Source organism: Rhinopithecus roxellana, chromosome 13 (genome assembly GCF_007565055.1).
Source record: "Rhinopithecus roxellana isolate Shanxi Qingling chromosome 13, ASM756505v1, whole genome shotgun sequence".
NCBI classification, from domain to species: domain Eukaryota; kingdom Metazoa; phylum Chordata; class Mammalia; order Primates; family Cercopithecidae; genus Rhinopithecus; species Rhinopithecus roxellana.
The window spans coordinates 101,994,880-102,021,321 of NC_044561.1; the positions used below are offsets into that span (position 1 = coordinate 101,994,880).

At 44.3% G+C, this 26,442-nt stretch overlaps 1 protein-coding gene across 11 annotated transcripts in view; it reads left to right on the plus strand.

Annotated features, from left to right (window-relative positions):
- SIRPB1 (signal regulatory protein beta 1) overlaps nt 1-25,736 on the plus strand; it is a 61,566-nt gene extending 35,830 nt beyond the window's left edge. For 2 of the 11 annotated variants that reach the window (XM_030913986.1, XM_030913985.1), the window contains exons 5-9: nt 14,908-15,261; nt 18,014-18,331; nt 18,920-19,252; nt 24,153-24,267; nt 24,889-25,736. In XM_030913986.1, coding sequence (XP_030769846.1) covers nt 14,908-15,261; nt 18,014-18,331; nt 18,920-19,252; nt 24,153-24,265 — 1,118 coding nt within the window. In that variant the 3' untranslated portion in view covers nt 24,266-24,267; nt 24,889-25,736. Of the gene's footprint in view, nt 1-227; nt 343-973; nt 1,244-4,264; nt 6,513-14,907; nt 15,262-18,013; nt 18,332-18,919; nt 19,253-21,924; nt 24,268-24,888 lie in introns of those variants that run through there. The other 9 variants (XM_030913990.1, XM_030913989.1, XM_030913991.1 and 6 more) reach the window with 9 other exon arrangements.
- Nucleotides 25,737-26,442: the final 706 nt, after the last annotated feature.

The following is a 26,442-nucleotide window of genomic DNA, read 5'->3' on the forward strand; positions in this document are numbered from 1 at the left end:
CCCTCCAGGAGGATAAGCTGACAGCCTGGGACACGGTGAGTGAGAATGAGGAGCCACTTTCCCTGGCCTTTGCTTTCGGCTAGAGTCTGGGAAGCCAGAGCAGGATGCAAGTTCAAAAGCTTCAGAGCATTTTGGGCCCAGGTAGCCTCAGATGGGGTAAGTGGAGGCCCCTGAGATGAGCTCCCAGGTGGCCCCTCTCATGGCTCCTCCTCTTCCCTGATTTCCAGGCCTGGCACTGGCTCCTACTGCTCCACTCCTCATAGCTCTCCTCCTGGGCCCCAAGGTGCTACTGGTGGTTGGTGTCTCTGCCGTCTACATCTGCTGGAAACAGAAGGCCTGACTGTAAGTGTGGGAGAGGGAGGACTGACCAAGGGCTGCCAAGACGGGCCAGGCCAGCAGGAGGGCCCAGCTCACTTGCCATGCAGCTTCAGGGTCAGTGAAGTTTACAGAAGGTGACAGGGCTCCCTCAGGATACTCAGGAGTCTCAGGGAACACTGTATGGGGCTCCTAACCCCAGGAGGTGTCCAGGAGGTGAGATGTCTCAAGGGTGTTACAGGAGGTGGGATGCTCAAGGGGGTTCAAAGGTATCCCCAGTGCCCTAGGAGCCCCATGGAGGAGGTGGACAGAGGGGTCTAAGCGAGGGACAACTGAGTGGGTGGTCCCTTCCAGGCCACTGCTGGGACTCCAGGGGGTCAAAGGACTCTCTACTGTAGAGTAATGTTGAAAAAGCCCTGATGGGTTGCTCTGAGGGCTGCTCTTGCTCTGACCCTCTGTGTGCCTGAGTGGAAGGGAGGGAGGAGGGAGCATCAGGACTTGGGAGGAGGGCTAAGCTGGCAGAGTCCTATCTCAGGCCTGCCTGTCCACCCACAACAGGCGTCCCAAGAGGATACCAGCACCAGGGACATATCAGGCTCTCAGGAAACATTTCTTGAATGATGAGCAGATAACTAAATGTGGATGTGTTTTCTCACAGCTCCTTCCTTCCTCCCCTGCTATGTGGGACCCTCAGTTTCTGCTGCCTTTTTCCTTTCTTGAGAGGCTCAGCCTGAGAGAAGGAGCCAGCAAGAACCTTCTCTAGACTCAGCTCCAAACGCCTCCAATCCCAGGACGTCTGCCTGCCCACAGGCTCCTGTTGCTCCTTCACAAGACCATGATGCCCCAGAGCAGGGTCTCCATTAATGGAGACCTGAGCAGGGGCCATGGGATTGGGCTCTGCGCACTGACTCATGGCACCTGCTAAAATGTGAGAAACACGCTCAATCTAAACACACCAGGACTCCTCCTATCCATCACCTTTGGACTGGCCATAAACCATAGACTCTTTCCAGGCTCTCAAGAGTTATCCCATCTTCCGGATTCCTGCCCACTCCAACTCCCCAGCCTTGTTGAGGTTCTCTGTTGCCTCCTGAATACACATGAATCCTTATACTATTTTTAAGAAAGAAAAAAATGATTCTCCTTTCTCTTTGTCCAAGCGTCCTTCCCCTCACACCCAAAGAGAAAGAAGTTCTCTCTTCTCTCTCTGTGATGGGGACAGTATTTCTTCTAGCATCCTGCAGTCTTCCCAGCCCTGCTGCTCATGGTAGAAATGCTGCCACAGTCCAACATCGAGGAGTCCTCCTTGACTTCCCTTTACACCTCGTATTCAGCTCTGCCCCAAAATGCTTATGTCCACTTATGTGAGATGGTAAATGTTTAACAACGGACTTCATGAAAGGGAAAAACCAAAACCTGTTCTGTAGTGCTTGCCAATTTCTGTAGTGCAATAGCTCCCAACATGGCCAGTTTCAAACTACCAACAGTTAAACAACCAGATTGCAAAATTCCTGAAATTTAAAAATTGCTTTTCAGCTCCAGTCCAAGCCTACTGCTGGACACCTCTTTGTTACATTCCTAATTTACACACTTCTCATCTCCACCACCAGTCCCTGTGCCAGCTAGCATCATCTCTTTGGGGACCACTCCTCTGGCTTTCATTTTTCAGCCACAGCGGTTCTTTGGAAAAGTCACATCATATCACTTCTCTGCTTCTTTCCCAACACAGATGCATGGCTCCCACTCTCCCTCCTTCAAGTCTCTGCTCAATGTCACTTTATTAAAGGCACCTCATGTAAACGACCCTGTAGAAAATATCATTTCTTTTCTCTATCCCGGCATTCCGATTTCTCTAATCCTAATTAATTTTTAGCCGTTATTTCCATAAGTATTATGCTGAATACAGGCACCCCTCACTTTTCACGTAGGTGCAGGATTGCAAAAATGACTGTGCAACCTGAAACCCAGGAAAGTAGTCTCCATATCCAATCAGAAAAACAATGATCATTCTGTGACCTTTACCATTTTCTGTCAAAATGTTAGAAATTCACACTCCCAGTTAGAAATGCAGAGGACAATGAAAATATAATGAAATAAATATTTATTTGTGCACTGCAATTCAAACTATTAGAAACATTGAGAGTTCAAGTGTTGTTTCTTTATAATAATGTATCAAGAGTAGTTGGAAGAGTGCTTGCCCTTTTCTTATATATTTCTGATATGGAATGATATGGTTTGTCTCTGTGTTCCCACCCAAATCTCATCTGGAATTATAATCTGCGTGTGTTGTGGGAGGAGCCTGGTAGGAGGTAATTGAATCATGGGGTCAGACTTCCCCGTTGCTGTTCTTGTGATAGTGGTGATAGTGGGTTCTCGTGAGATCTCAGTGCATTCTCAAGAGATCTGGTTTTTTGAAGTGTGTGGCATTTTCCCCTTCGCTCTCTCTCTCTGTCTCTCTCCTGCCACCATATGGAGAAACTCCCTGCTTCCTTTTCTCCTTCCACCATGATTGTAAGTTTCCTGAGGCCTCCCAGTCATGCTTTCTGTTAAGCATGTGGAACTGTGAGTCCATGAAACATTGAAGTTGAAAGTGACAATTTACAGTATCTGTTGAAAGAAACTTTCTAAGCAGCAAAGCATTCCAAAAGTGAGCTGGCTGCTTCTAACAGCCTAATTCATACATGTAAGCACAGAAATGACTTGAAACTCGAACTTATATTTAAAAGGGAAGCAAAGCATAAAAGTTTGGAAAATTTGCAGCCTGGCCATGTGGTAGAAAAGAAAAGCCCATTTTCAGGAGAGGAATTCAAGCAGGCTGTGAAAATAGCATAAGTAAAAAGAAGCCTAATGCTAATATCCAAAACAATGGGAAAAGGCTTTAAAGGCATTTCAGAGACCCTCTCATTACAGGCACAGGGGCTTAGAACAGAAGAATGGTTTTTAGGGCCTTGCCTAGGACCCGCTGCCCTGTGCAGCCTTGGGACATGGCTCACTGCATCCTATTCACTCCAGCTCCAGCCTTGGCTCAAAGGGGCTCCAGTATATCTTGGGCTGTGGCTTCAGAGAGTGCCAACCATGAGCCCTGGTGGCTCCATGTGGTGTTAAGCCTGCAGATATGCAGAGTACTAGAGTTGAGGCTTGGAAACCTCTGCCTAGATGTCAGAGAATATATGGAAAAGCCTAGATATCCAGGCGAAAGCCTGCAACAGGAGTGATTGTATTTTGCAATGTTATAAGGACATAATATTTGAAAGTGGGCAGGAGAAAATGTTGGAGGTAGCACCTGGTGGGAGGTGACTCGGTCTTTGGGTCACATTTCCCTATTGGTTTTGTTCTCATGATACTGAGTTCTTATGATATCTGTTTGTTTACAAGTGTGTGGCACCTCTTCACTCTCTCTTTCCCTCCTGCTCTAGCCATATACCATATGCCCACTTCCCCTTCACCTTCTGCCATTTTTGTAAGTTTCCAGAGACCTCCAAGAAGCTGATACCATTATTATGCTTCCTGTAAAGCCTCTGGAACCATGAGCCAATTAAACCTCTTTTCTTTATCAATTATCCAGTCTCAGGTATTTTATTAAAATAATTATAGCAAGAACGGATTAACTCATCAACCTATTTATTTTTTAAACAACTTAGCACTAATTATATTTTTTCAAAATTCTCTGTTTTGTTACTTTTCTCAGATACCTGTTGTTACTTCATGCCTATCTATTCTTGTTTCATACATGACTGACGTTGTTTTATGAATTTACATTCCTTTTGTTATCTCTATATGGTTACTAAATATGCTAATGTTAAAAACCTCTTCATATTATTTTCTGAGATATTAGTCTCATTGCTGTTTTTGTTTTTGAGTTATTGTTCTTGAATTTATCATTTATCTTTCATGATGCCACTCTTGACCACTTGTTTAGTGATTACTCCTTTCACTGTCATCTTTCCAGGAATAATACCCTGAGTGATCATGTGTTGTCAGCACTTTGTGGAACATGGCACCTATCCCAACATTGCTGTGGAGGCTGCTCCTAATTGAGATTATGGCTTCTTCTCTGCTTCCTTCCTGAGAGATGTCTCTCCCTTCTTATGAGAAGTGTCATAGTACAACCATTAACAGTGAAGGCCATGGAGTATGACAACCTGTGTTCTAATTCTAAAAGCTGGGTGATGTTGAGCAAATTTATTATTGCCTATGTGCCTCAAGTTTCCTCACCGGTAAAAGAAAGTTAATGGTAGTGCTAATCTCATGGGGTCAGAGTGAGGAATTAATGAGGTAACTGACATGAAATGCTTATTACAGTAACTGGAGCACAGGACATCTGCAATAAACAATAGCTGCTACTACTCTTCATGTCATATAGAGACTAGTTTCTTGTTTTAAAGCGTAATTTGACATCGATTACCATGATTTTATTATTTTTATATTCACTTCTGTGGGTGTGGAACAGGAGGTGATGATTTCACCCTCTCTGCATCTGCCACATTGAAAAAGAAATTTGGATGGAAAGGTAATGACGTTTAAATTTTCATTTGACAATTACTTGTGATAGGTGAAGGACCGTAAACCCAGCCTGGGAAAGAGAGATTTCCAGACAAGTCTTTCTTAGTCATAGATGAAGGAGGAGAAAACCATTTCTCCTAACAAGGTAATTTTTCTAAAGCACAAGCATATCAGGAAAACAGTGAACTCTTCCTGTACACAAATATAATTATAGCCACAATTTTTGGTTACAATTAAATATGAATCAGGCCTTGTGTATGGTTTATATTACTCTTACCATATCACTACAAGGTGCATGTTATAACATACATGTACACATATTTAAATTAGGGCTTAGAGAATTCAAGTGTCTTGTTGAAAGTCACACAGCTGGAGATTGTAAGAAAAGGAATTCATCTACAGATGAACAAGAGGCAGGGTGAAGAGGATCCAGAGGGAGCAATTGATCTCAGAGTGGCAGGGGTAGTCTAAGTACACCATATAAGCTGGGTCCCAGAAGTCCTGGGAAGCTGGGAGAAGGCCACTGGTGGGAAACTCAGCATGCAGTAGGAATACATATAAAAGCAATATTTTTAGTTCCTCTCTTCACCTGGCACCATGAGTATCAATAATGACCTACTGAGTCTCAGGCATGTGTAGTCATTACCTCCTTTGAAGTCCACTAAAACATGGCAGTGAGACTTATCCCAAGGTTAGAAGGCAAAACTGAACCTAGGAAGGCCCAGCAACTTCACCAACTCCTTAGCACACCCTTAGTCAGGGTATTTATTCTCCCACCCTCCTCAGTTCCCATCTGAACACAGTGATGAATGGAATAGGTGTTCTGTGTACAGAGCAAAGAGTATTGAAATTGATGTGACTGCCCCAGGAATCTGCCCTCCATATTCTCCCCCATAATAAGCCTATACCCTCTCCATAACCCATAATCCCCACCTCACCCCACAAAACAGATCCTTATTACCCTAAGCCCACTTCCTTTCCTGGAAGAAGTCAGGAAGTAATTCCTTCTTCTGGGTGCAGGCACATGAAAGTGCTAAGGTCCACACGAAACTAAACTTGGGCAAAGTTTTGCCAGTTATATTGATAAAAGTTTGGAATAGGGAACCATTTCAAGAGCAGATCTGATTCCTCTCCAACACTGAGCAGGTCCTGTGATCCCTCCTCCTGTCTCCAAATGAGTAGCATGTGGTTGAGGCTGGTGCAGAGTGAGACCACAAGCCAACCACATCCTGGGGTCTTGAGATGGAGAGTTTAGGAAAGATTTCATAACCACAGGTCCTTCTTGGCTGAAGAGCACCAAATGGCAAATCACCAAGAAGACATAAAGATGGGGTGAGGAGCCATGTGGAAGGAAGTCAGACCCCAAGTGGGAAGGAGGTATTCTCTCTGCTAAGCCTGTCTGATTCTCCTGAAATGGAGCGTGAGTAACTGCTTGCGTTGTAGCTGCTTGCTGTGCCTTTTTTCTATTTCACAACCCAGAAGCAGGTTACTGCCTCACTCCATCACAGCCACTTCCTCTTGAACCGAGGGAGGCAAGGCTTGTCTTCTCTCCTCAGAGCAGAGTCTGCGATCTTCCCAGTACAGAAGTTTGGACGGAGCAGGCTCCTAAGGCTCCAGAATGCCCATCCCAGCCTCCTGGCCCCACTTTCCTGGTCCTTTCCTGCTGATGAATCTACTGTTGGGGGGACTACCAGGTGAGCATTGCTTTGGATTAAAGTCCTCTTTCCCTGCCCATTGAGCCATGGCCTGCCCCTGCACTTCCAGGGATTCCAGACAATGACAAGGGCTGCCAAGAAAGGCCAAGGATTAGGCCTTGACTGAGAGAAGAAAATCAGGGAGCTGAGCACTTTCTCTGTGGATCTGCAGCTGGCTACCAGAGGCACTGAACCACAGGATGATTCAACCACCACTACAATTACTTACATTTTGATATTTCAATGGACAAAGCAGAGAAGAATCATTATTTAAATCCTTACCAGTGCTGAGGCCCTAGGGTCAAGCAACATTCCCAAGGCCACAGACTGAGCTCAGAGGCACCCTAACAGGGTTATGTGACTCCAAGCCCAGCCCTCTCTCTTCACCACTGTGAGGAGATGAAGTCTGTAATGGTGCTCCCTTGAGATGGCCAGTGGTGCAGTGTGTCCTGGGAATGTTCAGCCATGGTTCTACCTAAGGGTGCTCCTCACTGTGTCCTCTGTTCCCCCATGCACCTCCCTCCCCTGTGACCTGAATCTTACCACCCATTTCTCTGTGACCTCTTCCTCTTTAAGAAGTTCCACATTTGCTGCTTACTGGGTCCTATATTCCTTTCCTAGGGCTTCCATGACAAAGACCTGCCTGCTGTGCAGCTAAAACTACAGACATTTACTTCCTTGTGGTTAGGGAGGCTGTAGTCCAAGATCAAGGTGTCAGCAGGGTTAGTTTCTACTGAGGTCTCTCTCATTGGATTGTAGAGGGCCATTTTCTCTCTGTGTCTTAACATATGATCTTACTGTGTGTGTGTCTGTGTCCTCATCTCCTCTTCTTTTGAGAATATCAGTCATGTTGGATTAAGGCCCACCCCAATGACCTCATTTAACTAAATTCCCTCTTAAAGACCCTGTCTCCCAAACTGTAACATTCAGAGGTGCTGGGGATTAGAGCTTCAACACGTGCATTTTGGGGAACACATTCAGCCCATAACAGGTACTACAACCTCCCTTGGTTCTCTTAACTTTCCCTTGGATAATTTCTTTCCCCTTCCCCAAGACAGGCAGGATTGGAGGCTCTTTCCTTGTGCAGCCTGGGAGAGCCCTGCTTACTGCATCCAGGCAAGTTGCCTGTCCTGATCCCTTCTCAGGCCATGGAGCCGACCCCAGAACCAGAGGGCTGAGTACAGCAGCCCCTCAGTTCCCCACTGGGCCCTGCTGTGATGTCACCTCACAGGCCCTAGAGGGCAGGGGTCTCACTTTTCAAATTATTTTTCTCACACGTACACTGTACACAAATGATAGCAGTAAGAGTTTAACAATTGAGCTCTTCCTACCACGCAGACACAGTTACTAGCATTTTGCCCGTTTTAACTCCACTAATCCTCACAACATCCCTGTGTGAAAGCTACAACTATTATTTCCTACTTGCAAACAAGGAGTCAAGGAGAGGGAAGAACTTCTCCATTCATTGTCTTCTACCTCAGTCAGTGGAGCAGCTGGAATTCAAGTCCAGGTCGACCAGCTCCAGAGTTCATTCTTTTAGTCATGTTATGCTACTAGCAGAGATATTAGAAAATGCAGGGAAGTAAACGTAGAATTAATTATCGCCTACCACACTATTTAGCAACAACCAGAGTTACGATTGTGATGTATGTACTTCTAAGTTTGTTAATAACGTGTTGGATGCTTTCTATGGGCCAAATATTTTCCTGAGATTTTAACGTGTGTTGTGATTTTATTTAACACACAAAACAAACTTATATACTATCACAATGGGTCACACTTTGATATATATTTGTGAATGTATCTATATGTGTGTTTATACATATGTATATATATGTATGTATGTATGTATATTTGCAAATGTGTGTATATACGTGTGTGCATACATATGTATATGCATGTGTGCATATAAGTAAGTGTACAGGCACACACAGGAGATTTCATTTTTTATCATTGTTTCTCCAAGTTGCTAATGTCAATGAAATTGTTAATAAAATATTTTATTTTTACTTGAGAAAACTATACTATATACTTATAGTATATATATATAACTATACTTATACTTATACTTATAAGTTATACTTATACTTATAAAACTATATACTTATCTTGTATATCATATTAATGAAATATGTGTACATTTCAGAATGACTAATTTGAGGTAATTAACATATGAACTACCTTGTATATATGTCATTTTTGTGGTGAGATCTCTTAAAATCTGCTCTCAACAATTTTTGAGAATACAAATCGTGTTATGAACTCAAGACTCCATATTGTACAAAATTATGGAACTAATTTCTCCTAATTAAACTGAAATTTTGTATCCTTTGACCAATATCTCCCAAAATGCACCCTCTGCCTAGTGCCTGGTAACCACTATTCTACTCTCTACTTCTATGAGTTCAACATTTTAAAATTCTACATATGAGTGGCATTATGCAATATTTGTCTTTCTGTGCCTGGCTTGTTGTACTCAGCATAACATCTTCCAGGATCATTTATGTTGTTGGAAATGACAGGATTTCCTTCTTTGGTCAAGCTGATTAGAATTCCATTGTGTATATACCACATTTTCTTTCTCCATTTATCTACTGATGGACACCTAGGTTGAGTCAATATCCTGGTTATTATAAATAATGCTGCAATGGACATGGGAGTGCAGACATCTCTGTGACATGTCGATGTCGTTTCCTTTGGATATATGCCCAGCGGTGAGATTGCCAGATCATATGATAGTTCTATTTTTAATTATTGGAGGAGCCTCCATCCTGTTTTCGCTAATGGCTCTACTAAATTACATTCCCACTAGCTATATGCAAGAATCCCCTTTTCTCCACATCCTCTCCAAAACTAATTATCATCTTTTTAATAATAGCCATTCTAACAAGTGTGAGATGCTAGCTTACTGTGGTTTTAATTTGCATTTATCAGATGAATAGTAAGGTTGAGTATTTTTACAGGCCTGCTGGTCATTTTAGTTTATTCTTTTGAGAAATGGCTCTTAAGATCTTTGGCCCATGTTTTGGTTGGATTATTTTCTTAATATTGAGTCATTTCACTTCCTTACATATTTTGTATATTGACTTTTCATCAGATGTATGGCTATCAAATACCTTCTTCCATTCTGCTGGTTGTCTTTTCACTCTGTTGATTGTTTCCTTGGCTGTGTATAAGCTTTTTAGTTTGTCGTAATTTGTTCATTTGTAATTTGCCATTTGTCTATTTTGTTGTTGTTGTTGCCTGTGCTTTGGGATTCATATCCGAAAATTCATTGCCCACACCAGTGTCATGGCACTTTTCTTCTAGTACTTTAACAGTTTCAGATCTTACATTTAAGACTTTAATACGTTTTGAGTTGATTTTTGTATGTCATATGAGACAAAGTTCTAATTCATTCCTCTACACATGGATATCCAGGTTTCCCAACACCACTTTTTGAAGAGACTGACCTTCCTCATTGTGTCTTCTTGACATTTTTGTCAAAAGTCAATTGAGTGTAAATGTGTGAGTTTATTTCTGGGCTCCCTGGTCTGATCCGTTGGTCCTATGTGTCTATTTTTATGCCAGTGCCATGCTGTTTTGATTACTATGGCACGGTAGTCAATTTTGAAATCAGGCAGTGTGATGTCTCCAGTCTTTTTGCTCAAGATTGCCTTTTCTAGTCACAATTTTCTATGACTAATGTGAACTTGAGGATTGTTTTGTCCGTTTCTGAGGAAAATGTCATTAAAATTTTACTAATAATGAATTGAATCTGTAGATCTCTCTGGGTAGTATGTACGCTTTTAACAAAAGTAATTATCTAATCCACAAGCATGAATATCTTTCCATTATTTGTCTTCTATTTATTTTTCATCAGGGTTTTACAGTTTTTTGTGTGGAGTTCTTTCATGTCCTTCGTTAAATTTGTTTCTCGCTATTTTAGCTTTGTTGATAGTAATCATGAATGAGATTGTCTTACTGATTTCTTTTTCCAATAATGTCATAGTAATGACAGTAATATACATGATAAATAGGTCAATAAAATAGTAAATTAATCAGTCATGAGTGAAAATAAAATAAGGTATGTGTATATAACTTTTTTTACCTTAGAGAAGTTTTCATATATTCCTATTATTGATGTTTTTGTCTGCAAAAGATGTCCACATTTGTCAAATGCTGTTTTACATCAAATGAGATAATCATGTGTTTCTTCTCTTTCTTCTATAAATATGGTGTACTACATTGTTTGTCATTTGTATATTGAAACATTCTTGTATTCCAGGAATAAATACCACTTGCTCATTGTATATATTCCTTCTATTATGCTGTTGAACTCAGCTAGTATTTGGTTGAGGATTATTGCATCAACAAACCCAGTAATAGTAATGCCAACTGGTAACAGAAAGGTGTGCAGCTCTACCTGGCAGTGATCTTAATTTTGTGTTTTCATGGAAGTTTAGATTCCAATGAGCTCCATTTCAGATAAGCAGAGCATGGCTCTGGGACAATTTATGGTTAATAATTACAACAGGAGAGTATGCTCCTCAGATCTGGACTCTAAGCCAGGAGAGCCCAACAGATAACCAGAAATTTGTTGTTGTAATGGAGTATAGCAAAGGCCGAGAGGGGCATTATATTTGCCTCAAAGGCCCTGGGGAAAATGTGTGGCCATCATGAGTGGTTTAGATTCAAGAGGCATGAAAGACATTGCCAAACTCTCTACTTTTAGGTTGATCATTTGAAGACACAAACAGGAGTGGTTGTTGCTTTTAATTTATAAGTAAAATTTGTAAAGAAGAATATGTTGCCACCGGCACCCCAAAACAACTTAGAGATGCTGGATTATGTGTCATTAATATGTGTATCACTTGAATCTCCTTTGAAGAGGTTGTTATCAGTTTATGTCATCCCGTGCCCTTGAAGAAACGTGGATGTCATTATCGATATTGGAATAGGTCTACACCTTAGGATAGAGTCTTGGTCGCACTCCAAAAGGCAACACAAAGCTGTACATAGCACAGCACAGGAAAGCCATCAGGGTAAAAAGCCTTCTTAAATTAAAGTAGCCAATCAAAGTAGCAAATCAGTAAGGCATGAACAGTCACAGGGCTTCTCCCAGGAACTTTCCACCCCAATTTAGAATGATTCTATCCTCATTGCCATTAGTGTTGAAAATGGTAGAGTAAGTCTTGCTGGTTGAGTCTTAAAGCATCACTCTAACATGGCCATGAAAAGTTCTTGTAGAGAGGCATATGAAATGGAATGATTTATTCTATTCACAGGTCCTAGAGGGGGTGGGGCATGCCACACAGGAAGCCATATGGGTGGAGTTCCACGGAGTAGCCTCAACCAAGCAGAAGAAGAGAGATGGGAAGCAATTACCTTTACTGGGAGTCATGATGGAGGACACAAAGAAAAAGCACGATGGGTTTTACTAGAGTGTTTCAGTGTCACTAGGTCACAGCAGAGGAGGACAAGAAGAGGAATTGTGGCAGGGACCAGCATTGTCACACTGATTACCTCATCATGTGTTTAGGGTGCTCACAGCTTGTTTGTGGGATGTTGAGGCATCAGGAAAATATGATCTTTTTTAAATGTACACATAACTGGACACCTTTATTTCTTCATACAACTTTTAGTTGCCATGTAGCATCCTTTTATTTCCACCTGAAGCACTCCCTTTAGCATTTTTTTGTAGGTAAGGTTTAGTGGTAATGGACTCTCTTTGCTTTTGCTTATCTAAGAATATCTGAATTTCTCCCTCATGTTTGAAGAACACTTGTCTTCCCACGTATAGAATTCGTGGTTGACAGGTTTTTTCCCACGTTCAGCATTTTAAACATATCATCCCGCTGTCTTCTGGCCTGCAATGCTTCTGAAAAGAACTCAGTTGACAAATCTTATTGAGGGTTCCTTGTATATAAGAAATCACTTCTCTCTTGCTGTTTTCAGAATTCTCTCTTTTTTGGTTTTTCAAGAGTTGGAATATGATATGTATTATTGTGGATCTCTGGGCTTGTCCTTGAGTTAAATTTGCATTTCCTCAGCATCTTAATTTCTAGATTTAAGAGTTTTATCAAGTTTGCAAACATTGGCCGGACGCGGTGGCTCAAGCCTGTAATCCCAGCACTTTGGGAGGCCGAGACGGGCGGATCACGAGGTCAGGAGTTTGAGACCGTCCTGGCTAACACGGTGAAACCCCGTCTCTACTAAAAAATACAAAAAAAACTAGCCGGGCGAGGTGACAGGCGCCTGTAGTCCCAGCTACTCGGGAGGCTGAGGCAGGAGAATGGCGTAAACCCGGGAGGCGGAGCTTGCAGTGAGCTGAGATCCGGCCACTGCACTCCAGCCCAGGAGACAGAGCACTCCAGCCCGGGAGACAGAGCAAGACTCCGTCTCAAAAAAAAAAAAAAAAAAAAAAAAAAAAAAAAAAAAAAAAAAAGTTTGCAAACATTTTGGCCAATATGTCTTCAAATAATCTTCTGCTCCTTTCTCTCTTCCCTTTTTATTCCCCCTGGGACTCTAATAATGTTATTTTGATTCATTTGATTATGTCCCGCAATTCCCTTAATTCTATTCTCTTTATTTTATTCCTTTTTTCATCCATACTTCAGTCTCAATAATTTCAATTATCCCATCTTCCAGTTTTCTGATTTTTTTCTACCAGCTCACACCTGTTGGGGAAATCTCTAGTGAACTGTATTTATTGTACTTTCAAATCCTAAGTTTCCATTTGATTTGTTTTATAATTTTTATTTCTTGATATTATTTTGTTAATGCATGTATAATCCTGTGGTTTTACTTTTTTATCCATTGTTTCCTTTACCACTTCAATGGCGTGATCTCGGCTCACCTCAACCTCCGCCTCCCAGGTTCAAGCAATTCTCTGGCCTCAGCCTCCCAAGTAGGGATTACAGGCATGCATCACCATGCCTGACTAATTTTGTATTTCATAGAAACGAGGGTTTCTCCATGTTGGACAGGCTGGTCTTGAACTCCCAACCTCAGGTGCTCGGCCCACCTCTGCCTCCCGAAGTGCTGGATTATAGACATGAGTCACCGTGCCCAAAACCACTTCAAACATTTTGAAGACAGTGGTTTTAACATCTGGGTCTAGCATCAGGGCAGACACCATATGTAAGAAAGGTCCTTACAAGAAGGAGGAAGGAGATTAATGCCTAGAGAAGGACATGTGAGGATGCAAGCAAGAGGTTAGAGTGATGGGAAGATGTAACTGCAAAAAAGGAACATGGGCAGCCTCTAGAATTTGGAAAGGCAAAAAACAGAGCCTCCAGAAGACACATAGCTTTACTGACAACTTTTTTAAAAATTGCGCATATGTAAAGCTAAAACATGATGCTTTCATGTGCATGTATTTAGTGAAGCAATTGGAGACACCCAGCATCTCCTATAGTTACCCTGCACCTGTGTGTATGTCAAGAGCACATAAAATATGCTTTTAACAAAAATACTGAATTCAACACAACATTTTTAATTGGAGGCCTCATATTGTACCTTCATTCTCTGGACTTCTTTATCAACCATCTGCAATTTGTATTTTCTGACCTACATCTCCCCATCACCTCCCCCAATTTCACCCCTAGTCACCACTGTTTTATTCTCTACCATTGTGTATTTTTCTTTCGTCATTACCCCTTGGTTGTACCACAGTAACATTATTTTGGACTCCTAACCTCTGCAACTATAATATGATAAATTTCTTTTGTTTTATGACACTAAATTTTGGTAATTTGTCCCATCAGCATTAGGAAATTAATGTAATCTGATTAAGCTCTGAGTGAGCAATCCCTAGGGGCTTAAAACATTGCTTGTGTTTACATTTTAAGCTGAATGTTCAGTGTGGGTGAGGATTCTGCACGCTATTGTCATTCATGCATTCAGGCTGATGGAGCAAACGAACACCGTCAGAGTCTCCTGGGTCTCTGTGGAAGGCAGAGGTTAATCCATAGGTGCTCTTGCAGTTGAATATACAGCCCACAAATTATACCCATCACTTCTGTTCACAACTCAGTGGTCTAAAGAAGTCATAAGGCCTTGTAGAATCAATGCAATGGTCCAGAAAGTACAACACTCCATGTGGCCAGAGAGTGGAGGATCATACATCTGCCAAGGCATGACACTTCCAAGGAGGGCTCAGGAGCTCCACTCAGGTCCTCAAGCCAAAGTGCTACCTTGAAATTGAACCTCTGTGCTTCCATGTCTTTACATGTAATACAGTCATATGTTACAGGCTTGTTGTGAGGGTTAAATGAGATAATATACAGAGTGTGCTGAGCTCAAGGCCTGCTCTTTGTGTGTCCACAGTCAATGAAAGTCATTGATAAACACTTGAGGAAACACACAGGATCATGTAAGGATGAAAAAATGACTGCTTTGTGCTCCTTTTCAGGAGTGTTGGGTGAGGAGGAGCTGCAGGTGATTCAGCCTGAGAAGTCCGTGTCAGTCGCAGCTGGAGATTCGGCCACTCTGAACTGCACTATGACCTCCCTGATCCCTGTGGGGCCCACCCAGTGGTTCAGAGGAGCTGGACCAGGCCGGGAATTAATCTACAGTCAGAAAGAAGGCCACTTCCCCCGGGTAACAGCTGTTTCAGACCCCACAAAGAGAAGCAACATGGACTTTTCCATCCGCATCAGTAACATCACCCCAGCAGATGCCGGCACCTACTACTGTGTGAAGTTCCGGAAAGGGAGCCCCGACGTGGAGTTGAAGTCTGGAGCAGGCACTGAGCTGTCTGTGCGTGGTGAGTACAGCGCGGGCCTCATTCGTCCCCTAGTATGTGACAATAAGTCAATAATTACATTATCCATTCTTAGAGCAACAATCAGGTGTGGTGGTTGGCTGCTCATTTTCATGATCTGATGTCACCCCTTCGCCAGATCACATGAGTTGAGGCTTGGAGATGTCATGGTAGTTGCTCGAGGCACCACAGCTTATGTTTGATGGAAAAGACGGCATCCCCAGTCTGTGGCTCTACAGTTCTTGTCTTTCCAGTCTGACCCAGCCCTTTGGTTTCATATACGAGGGAACCGACAATTTGAGTGACTTGCCCAGGCACAGGTCTGGACTTTGCCTTCTGCCTCCAGAGAAGGCTACCCCCTCAGGGTGGCCCAGTCTCTTCTTTATGCAGCAGGCACTCACTGAGACCCCACTGTGCACCAGGCTCTGCCCTGGATGCTGTGCAAACAGCAGTGAATGAAACAGCCCAAAGCACTTCCCCACCAAGCTTACATTCTCTTCCCTTCTAATGAAGAGAAATCCATCCAGGGCATGGAGAGTGTAAATCGTGTTTTTCTTTATTTAATCTTCAGAAACACCCCACGGGGAAGATTCCTGGAAGGTATATTCACTGTTAAATCTGATGGCCTGGTGGGAGGAGATGCCAATAAGTTTAGCATTTGCTGCGGGTCCATTTGGGAAACCCTTGTGGGATTCGGGGACTGAGTCACACAGTCACCACGGGCTCCGAGCAGAGCTGCATCATCTCAGAACGTCCCTCACCTCAGGAAAGAGGTCCCACAACTGGGTGACTTAGGAGTTCCCCATATAAGGCAGCAACAAGGGTCATTTGAGGTTTCCTGCTAGAGGCTCAAGAACCTCGTCCTCACTCTTGAATTCTGGAACGTCAGCACAGGAAGGAACTTCAGACCATCCAGCCCAACCCCCTTTACAAATGGGAGACTGAAGCCAAGACATGACGGGGCCTTGTCCATGGTCACAGGGCCAATTACTGACAGAATTGGAGCCAGAGTCCATGTCTGAATTGAGGCAGTCTCCTTCCTTCCCCAGTGTTGGATGCTGTCTCCATAGAAGAGCCGGGTGCATCATAGGTGCTCAATAAAAGCTCCTCAAACAGAACCACAGGTCAGAGAGCCAGCATTTCTCTTTTCATCAGTTTCCCACAGGTTCACAATGCACCTCACATGCAGACACTAAAGTCTGTTGGTGATTGGAAAACTTCTCCCATGAAAATCTTTCCATATGGAGATTCCATATCAGGACATAAAGGCTTGCTCCATTGTTTAAAGCTGCAGAATACTCCAATTAATGGAAATATCAAATTTTATTTTACAGTCTTCTGTCAATGGATATGTAATTTATTCCCAACTCTGAGCTACTAGAGCAATTCTTCAGTGGATGACCTTATACATGTGTCACCCTCTTCAGATGGGAAATTCCAACTGGACGTGACTTTCCTAGGCCAGAGGATATGTATGTTTTCATATTTGAGAATATTGCCCAATTTCCCTCCTAGATGATGTAGCAATCAGGGCTCCCCACAACCCTTAAACATAGGTGGGGAAGGTGGCTTTATCCTGATTGTGCAGGTATCACAGGCAAAGGCACGGAAGTTTCCAGGTGGTGTCTCCCCAGCCCAGGCAATCACAGCCGGTGGCTCAGGTGTGATTCAGACTGGCTAACTCCTAGAAGGGTACTCACCCCTCTTAGCCATGCTGCCGGCCTAAATGATTCTCTTGATGAGACAGGAGGGAGGCAGAGGGAGGCAGAGGGAGGCCAGAGACCACCAGTTGTGCCAGAATCTCCTTAAAACCAGTGCTATGGGGGAGGAGCTATTTGTTGCCTCCTTTAAAGATGAAGACACTGAGGCTCAGAGAGGAGACCTGAGTGGTGAGCCGGCTGGGGAGCCAAAGTTCATCTCCACCAGACAGACTTACAGCCCCTGTCTCCGCAGCACTCACTCAGCTTTACTTTTTAAAGTGTGGAGTAATGCTCCAACCTTCTCTTTCCAAACACTTGCATTATTCAGTTATACAGCAAAAACTATCAAAAGCAAAACAGACTGAAATATTGGTGAAAAGAATAAAAATACGGGATAATTCACAAATACCTAAAGAGAGACCTCTGTGTATCTGTAAAGTCTGGGTTAAAGATAGTTCTGTGTTTATTTTTGAGAAGCATCTTCTGTGTTTGATCCAAAGCAGAACTGCTTCCATTGCCCCATTTAATCCTGGCTACATCCCAGGAAGTAGAAATGTTGTCCTCCTATTTTGCAGATGAGGAACTGGGTGTGCCAGGCCACCTGTCTCCTGAGCTGAGCAGCCTGGTTGCAGCTCTCATGGTGGTGCCACTTTGCCATTTTTCCCTGTATTGGCTCTATAAATGCCCTCTCAGAGGTTGCTGAGCTCTTCGGGGGAGGCCGGCTAGGACCAGTTATTAGCATGGAGGGAGACCAGTCAGTAATTTTGTTCCTATGCCCAGACTGGTGGAAGTCAACCTGTGTGGAAAGGACTGTGAACTCAGGCCTGGACTTCCCTCTGGGCCCTGCCCCTACTCACTGTCTGACCATGGGCTGGTTCTCACCTCTCAGAGCTGTTGTGGCCTGAGCTGTAAAAGGAGAATAAGGAGACTGCCTTCCCGACATTATTAGAAAGATTAAAGATTAATGTCCATGAAGGTCCTTAACATGTCACACGCTTATCGTTAGTGATGGTCATCTCAGTCATGTCTCCTGATTATCGATGCTCCTTTTGCAGCCAAACCCTCTGCCCCCGTGGTATCGGGCCCCACAGCGAGGGCCACAGCTGAGCACACAGTGAGCTTTACCTGCGAGTCCCACGGCTTCTCCCCCAAAGACATCACCCTGAAATGGTTCAAAAATGGGAATGAGCTCTCAGACTTCCAGACCAAAGTGGACCCCGCAGGAGAGAGCGTGTCCTACAGCATCCGCAGCACAGCCAGGGTGGTGCTGACCCGCGGGGACGTTCGCTCTCAAGTCATCTGCGAGGTGGCCCATGTCACCTTGCAGGGGGACCCTCTTCGTGGGACTGCCAACTTGTCTGAGGCCATCCGAGGTAGAGGACCCTCAAACCCAGCCTAAGCCCACTTCTGGCTGCCAAGCCCACTCCCCTCTCCACAGGCTACTGCTCTAGATCTTGAATGGCCCGGAATCGAATCCCTGACGATGCTGCCTACCTGCCATGCACCTAGGTGTGCTGGTCACTTACCATCATTTAAATGGCAGCTGTCAGGGGACCAGCAACCACGTGCCAAGCTCTGTGCTAGAGAGTTTCATTTATTTCACCAAGAGCAACTACAATTAGTGAGCACCTACTGGGAGCCAAATCCCTGTGTGCTTGGTGATTTCACTGATTTTGCTACTGTTCTTACCTTCCAACTGCATGCAAGGGGTTGTGCTTGTAGATATCACTCATTCTTAGCCTAGTAGGAGCTACCAGTCCTTCAGCACCTACTGTGTGCCAGGCACTGTGCTTAGTAATTTCACTCATATGCAAAGAGCACTCTCAATGTCTGAGCACGTGCTGCCTGCCTAGCACTGTCCTGGTGAGGCCCTCGCCGTGGTGGTGGGAGCTACATTATGGAGCCCTCCCTGTGATCTGTCTGTGCCACAAGGTCAGAGCTTCTGCCCTGTGCTGTTTCAGTTCGACCCACCTTGGAGGTTGCTCAACAGCCCATGAGGGCAGAGAACCAGACGAACGTCACCTGCCAAGTGAGGAAGTTCTACCCCCAGAGACTGCAGCTGACCTGGTTGGAGAATGGAAATGTGTCCCGGACAGAAATAGCTTCGACCCTCATAGAAAACAAGGATGGTACCTACAACTGGATGAGCTGGCTCCTGGTGAACACCTGTGCCCACAGGAATGGTGTGGTGCTCACCTGCCAGGTGGAACATGATGGGCAGCCAGCGGTTAGCAAAAGCCATACCCTGGAGGTCTCAGCCCACCAGAAAGAACAGTGCTCAGATACCACTTCTGGTAAGGTTACTTCAAATTTTTAATTTTTATCTTTTTCTTTCATGTTAAAATTAATATTTACGTTTGTCATAAAATAAGCTAGAAGCCTATAAATATAAAGTAGAATTTTAAAGTCAGCATCATTCTTCCAAACCTCACCCTCCAAGAGTCATCACTATTAAGAGTTGGAGGTACAACCTGACAGACTTTTTGACATAAATGTATACTGAATGAGGGAGAAAGGAGGCAAAGGGATCCTGTGTTCGTCGCATTCTGCATCTTGCTTTTTACCCCTGACAGTTATTACATTCCCGTTTTTCATCAGCCTCCCTGTCTCCTTCCTACTCCTTCTGACCTCTACCTTGTCTGTTCCTTCCTAAACTTATCCATTCATATCTGTGACCTGCCACCAGCAGACTCCCGCATCTGCTGTATGAATTTCAGAAAGACATGTGGAGTCTAAGCCTGGACCAGGCCCCCAGGTGACCATAAGTGGTAAAAGCATGGGCCTCATTTGGGTCCTGATGATGATATTTGACCAATAACAATCACAACAGCGCTCTGCAGATTTATTATGTGCAAAGTTCTGTTCATCTATGATCTCCTTTCCTGCTTCAACCATCCAGTGAGTCTGGAGTTTTACAGAAGGGGAAACCAGGACTTGGGAAGCAATAGGGGATATTGTTGAAGACAATTAGAGCAAGGCATTAGACCAGATGACTGGTCCGAACTAATCAAGGTAAGTCTGAGGTCCTGAGGACAGGGTCACTACCAGCCTATAATGCAAATTTATGCTAGTTTGAGAAATGTTCCCTTTCTGCTGGGACACAAATTGTCCCAAGGGTGTGAATTTGGCCAGTGTTCCCCCATCTATGACCAAAATAGATCTTATTTCCCTCTCATATAATACCAGGAGGGGTCTCTATTCCAGAAGACTTTTAGAAGGCCCAGGTTCCTTCCCACATACTCTATGGCATTGGGTCAATGCCGGGTCGCTCATTTGTCCATGTCTCTGCCTGCTGGAAGAGTGAAGACAGGAAGTGAAGGACAACAATGTCCCCTATAATCAGAGATGTATGGAAGGTGCATAGTCACGTCCACTGCTCACCCAGTTATGCGTGCCCATGTAGTTGCAAGAGGAGTCCACAACTGGGTGATCTGATAATTGAGGACATTTTTTACAAAAACAATATCATTATGAACTTAATAAAATGTGAAATTTTATACCATTAAATTTCATAAAATTGTTAAAATAATTCTCTCACATCACCTAAAATGTAGCATACATTCAAATTTCCCCAAATTTCTTTTGTAACCATTTTTCTGTGCACCAAATTTGGTTTCAATTTATCTTTAAATGTTTGGTAGTATTTTTCTATGAAGTATCTGTACCTCAAGAATATTTTGGGGTACTTTGAAATTATGAATTCACTTTCCTCAATAGTTTAGGGCTATTCACATTATTCATTTCATATTGGGTGAGATCTGGCAACTTGTGCTTTTCAAAGAGTTTTTGGTCCATTTTATCTATGTCATCATATTTCTGTGTATAGAGTTGTTTATAATATCCCTTATGATCCTTTTGATGTCTGCAGGGTCTGTAGTGATAGCCCTCGTTTCATCCTGATATTTAAAATGTGCCATTTCTTTTTTCTTATTCATCAACCTTGTTATAATTTTTCCCATTTTATTGATCCTTTCAAAGGATCAGCTGCTTCAGTTGGTTTTTGTATTTTTTTTATATTTTAATTTCATTAATTTTCTGCTCTCTTCTCTTTTTATTAATTCTTATCTCTGGCTTGTTTTGGGTTTATTTTGCTCTACTTCTTACAGTTTCTTGAAGTGGGGGATTTATATTATTGAATAGAGACGTTTTCTCTTTTCTGTGTCTTTTTTTTGGGTCATGTTCTATGGCTGGGAGCTCATACTGAGGGGATGGGTCCCAGGTGCCTGGCCTCAGGGCTGTTCCTCAGTCCTCAGGTCCCTAACCAGTCTGCCTTCCTTTTTCACCTTGGAAGTTCTCCTATGCCTGCTCCTCATGTTTCCAGAGTTCTTAGTCTTGCTTCTCGAGGCGGAGCGGGAAGACATGAATCTGCACCATCTGTCTGAAGCAGAATTTGCTTTTTAGACTTCCATCCACTCACTGGAGCTCTGACCAGGGCTGCCATTTTTGGATGCTTTCAGTGTGCTGGATGTAGCATCCTTGCTCAAGTACTATGGCTGGAAATGCATGTTAGGTTGTCTAGGCTGGTACACAACATGCAACATGCCTTATGTGATGTGCTGCACCAGCAGTGTGGCAGCCTAGTGAGATTGTGCACTAGGGTGTGGTGAAGGTTCTCTTTTGACCCACAGTCATTTTGCAGTTTGGCATTCTTTGTTCAAGTAATACTCAGAGCCAGGTTTGTGCAAAACTTACTTTTCCTTTTTTGCTTTTTCTTTTGGTTTGGGGAGGTTAGTTATAGAGATAATTAGTTACGCTGCTGCAACTGTCCCCAGAAACCCAGAAGATGACTGATGATCAAAAGTTCTTTGACCCAAACATTCCCTCCCACATCTCAGGGTCCCGCAACTTCCCCATCAAGGCCCTAGCCCAGCACAGCAGCCTGTTGAAGCTGAGATTCATCCACCTCTGTGGTTCTGCTACTCTTATAATGATCCGGAACCCAATCTTCTATTCTTTCTGCCCTCAGGCTCCAGGAGATAACAATCTACACTGCTGCCAAGAAGTCCTCTGGTTTTCACACTGGGCCTTAATTCATGATAAGTTACTTTTAGCTTTTCATCATCTTTCCCCAAAGAACTGATGCCCAGCAACAGCCATCAAACATCTTAGTCCTCATAACTACCATTTCCCAATCCAGTTTCAAACGGCTGATGCCAAGGAATTTCTTCCGACTTCACTGCCAGCGAAAGTTGTATTAATTGCACCATAGCTGCAAGCCAGGGCCAGCCCAGCTCCACTCACTACCAGCCCTGGGGTCCTCATTGCCAGCTAATCTTGATGAGTGGTCAGTTTCCAAACTTACATTTTAGAGTCTACTTTTCAGACCATTTCCACTGTCAGTTTTGCTAGGAGGTCAACTGGAGGTGGATACAGGAATTCAGGAAGCACGTTAGAGAGCTGTCAGGGTCAATATGCCTGAGGGAGTAGGGCAGAAGTGTAGGAAAGGGACGTGCTGAGCCACAGTGCAGGCAGGACAAAGACCCAGCTGTTTCTTCAAAGAAGCCAAGGGCTGAGAGAGTCCCTTAGAGTTGTGTTAATTGAGGAGAGCGGCGTGGACTTCCTATTTTCAATTCAGCCAATCTTTCTATGGGCTGCTCCATAGAAGGAGGAGTGAACTTGGAGAGTGCAACTCTCCTCAAGGGAGACAAAGTTCCAGAGAGCCACCCAGCTGAGAACTGCCGGCCTCCAACATTCCAGCCACAGATGCTGAGATCTCCATTCCTTCCTTAAGGACCCACCAGCACCATTTTATTTCCCAGAAAACATACATGAAAACAGAAGTAAACATAACTTCATTTGTTTGCTTTTAACAGCAAAAAAATGCTCATTGTAAAAATGCAAAGAATCCAAATGTGTGCTCCCCCAGACCTGACTGTCTGTCCAACAGAGAGATTTCAGATGGCACCCGCTCTGGGGTCGAGGAGAGCTTGATGTCTGAGTCCCTTCCAAGCATGAGAGTCATGCTTTGACTTACCAGGGTGTTTTCTATCCAACACAGTATATTAGGCCCAGCCCCTCAAGGGCCTCCCCAGCTCTCAAAAACACGGGGTCCCCCCTCACTGCTGGGGCTAAACAGGGCAGCCTGCAAATCTTTCACTTTGAAGCCATCCTCATATAAACAAAAAGCATGTTAGTTGCTTGCTGCATGTAGAATCCAATCAAGGAGAGTGAGGTCTGATACAAAAAAAAGTGAATTTATTCCAAAGCTAGGCTGGGGAAAGGGCACAAAGTGTCCTGCCTTTAAATGTGCCACTTCCCCTTTGGAGCAGAAAGCAGACACTTTCATAAGGTAATGGGGATGGGACCAAGGGCAGGGGTCCCTCTGCTAGTGCCTGGTGACTTAGCTACCCGACAGTTGAGTTGGCGCCATCCTGGGCAGAAGTCAGTTGTAAAAGTGGCCAAGGGGGCATGCTTTCCATATGCCCTCTTGGTGGATGAAAGTCTGGAAGCTACCCCTGGAGGTGAAGTTTCCGTGGTGGGTATGCTTTGGTGTGCCAACTTGCCAGGAGAGATCTGTCTTGGAGCACACAAAAGAACTTGCCCTGCAGGGAATATCTGGTGAGGGGTAGGTGAAAGGTTATATTTGCATTTCTGAAGGGCTAATTAGGAAACTGGGAGCAGGGGGAAACGGGAAAGAAAACAAAGAGAAAATAAACTACCTCTTAGCAAACTGGGGGTACTCGGTTATACTCATGACCCCTACCTGCCCTTTCATAATTGTTCCTATGACCCTGCAAAATTGGACTTGTCTTGTTCAAAAGGACACAGTCTCAGGAATCATCCTAAGGGACCTAATGATGGGCTTCCATAAGTTTGGATGCAAGTAACCTTGTGACCCTCCCTAAATTTTCTGAACCTAATCTCCCCATCAGAATGGAATAATAAACCCTGCCCTACAGGCTTGTGAGGATCAAGTGAGGGACTCAGGTGCCACACATATGAATACGTGAGTACACATTCTGTCCATTTTGTCCCTCCGGGAGGACAGCCTGGCAGCCTGGGACAGGGTAAGGGAATGAGGAACCTCTTTCCCTGGCTTCTGCCTTATGTTGCAGCTAAGGCAGCCAGGGTAAGATGCAGTTTCCAAAGATTTGGAGCAGTGACAGTCCCAGGTAGCCTCAGATGGGGTAAGTGGGGTCCTCTGGGATGGCATCCTGGGTAGCCCCTTCCTAACTTCTGTCTCCTGATTACCAGGCCCAGTACTGGCTCCCACTGCTCCACTTCTCATAGCTCTCCTCCTGGGCCCCAAGGTGCTGCTGGTGGTTGGTGTCTCTGTCATCTATGTCTACTGGAAGCAGAAGGACTGACTGTAAGTGTGGGGGATGGAGGCCTGACCAAGGGCTGCCCCAAAAGGGCAGGGCCAGCAGGAGGGCCCAGCCCACATATCATGCAGCATCAGGGTCAGTGGAGCTTAGAGAAGGTGACAGAGCTCACTCCACATCCTCAGAACACTCAGGGAACCTTCTAAGAGGCTCCCAAACCCCAGTAAGTATGTGGGTGCTTGAGGAGGCATAAGCCAGGGTGTTCAAATGTTTTTACAGCACCCCAGGGGTCTCATGAGGAGGTGAGAAGAGGAGCCTGAATCAGGGGCTACTGAGTGGGTGGTCCCTTGCAGGCCATCTCTAGATTATTTGATGCTGAACTCCATGGGCCCAAAGGAATCCCCAGTGTCAAGTAATGTTGAGAAACCACAGATGGGCAGCTCTTAGGGCTGTACCCGTTCTGACCCTCTTTATGCCTGAGTGGAAGCAATGAGGGAAGGAACCAGGACTCAGGAAGAGGGCTGAGCCAGCAGAGTCCTGTCTCAGGGCTGCCTGTCCACTTGCAGTAGGCATCCCAGAAGGGGACCAGCACCGGGAATATAACAGCCTCCCAGGAAATGTTTCTTAAATGATGAGCAGATGATTAAATATGGACATGTTATCCACAGCTCCTTCCCTCCTCCCCTGCCTCATGGGAGCCCCAGTCTCTGCCGCCTCCTTCCTTCCTTGAAGGGCTCTGACTGAAGAAGGGGCTGGTGAGAAGCTTCCTCAGACTCAGCTCCAAATGCCTCCCCTCCCAGGACATCTTCCTGCCCACAGGTTCCTGTTGCTCCTTTGCAGAGTCCTTGATTCTCCAGAGCAGTCTTCATTCATGGTCCTGAGCAGAGGCCATGGGATGGGGCTCTGGGGAGTGACTCATGACACCTCCCTAGGATGTGGGAAACACGCCAAATCTAAACCCATCAGGACACCTCTCCTCCATCATCTTGGACTGTCCATAAGCCACAAACTGCAGTTCAGATTCTCAAGAGTTATTCTACCTTCTGGATTCCTGCCTACCCAATTACCCAGCCTTGTTGAGATTCTCTATTGCCTGCTGAATACAAATTAACACTCATCCTGGTTTTAAGGAGAAAAAATGATTCTCCTTCCTCTTTGTTTAAACATATGATATAGTTTGGATATTTTTCCCCTACAAATCTCAATGTGAAATTTCATCCCCTACGTGGGAGGTGGGGTCAGGTGGGAGGTGTTTGGGTCATGGGGATGGATTCATCATGAATGACTTGGTGCTATTTTGGTCTATTAGTACCCACAAGATCTGATTGTTTATAAGTGCCTAGCAGCTCCCTCTTCTCTCTTTCTCTTCCTCTCTCCCCATGTTATGCCAACTCCACTTCACTGTCCACTGTGAGTAGAAGCACTCTGAGGCCCTCCTCAGCAGCAGATGCAAGTACCATGCTTCTTGTACAGTCTGCAGAACCAAAAGCCAAATAAACCTCTTCTTTATAAATTACCCAGCCTCAGGTATTCTTTTATAGCAACACACATGGACTAAGACAGTGTGCTACTCCTCACACCTAGAAAGAAAGCAGCTCTCCCTCTTCTCTCTGTAATGGAAACACTACTTTTTCTATCATCCTGCAACCTTCCCAGATCTGTTGCTCATGGTAAAAATACCGTGACAGTCCTAAAGCCGTGGAGTCCTTCTCGATTTCTTCTTTGTTTATACCTCATATTCAGTTCTGCTTCAAAATGCTTACATCCCCTGGTGAGATGGTAAGTGTTTGACAATTGACTCTTCGAAAGAACAAAGAAAGCTGAATTGTAGTGTTTGTCAATTTCTGTGGGGTGAATACTCCCAACATGGCCCATTTCAAGCTTCTAACACTTTAACAACTAGAATACACAATTCCTGAAAATTTAACAGTTGGCTCTCCTGAGCCAGTCCCAGCCTGCTCCGGCGCACAAAGGAGTTGTACACATAACCTGCACACCTCTCACCTTCACCACTCCTGCATGGTCCCAGCCAGCATCATCTCCTCCTGGACCACTTACAGAGCTTCTGCTGGATTGCATTTTTTAGCCTCAGTTATTTTTTGGAAAAGTCAAATCCTGTCATTCCTCGGCTTCCTCCCCGCGACAGCTGCATGGCTCACTCTCTTCTGTCCTTCAGTTTATTAAAGGTAACTTCTGTAAACCACCCTACATAAAATATCCAT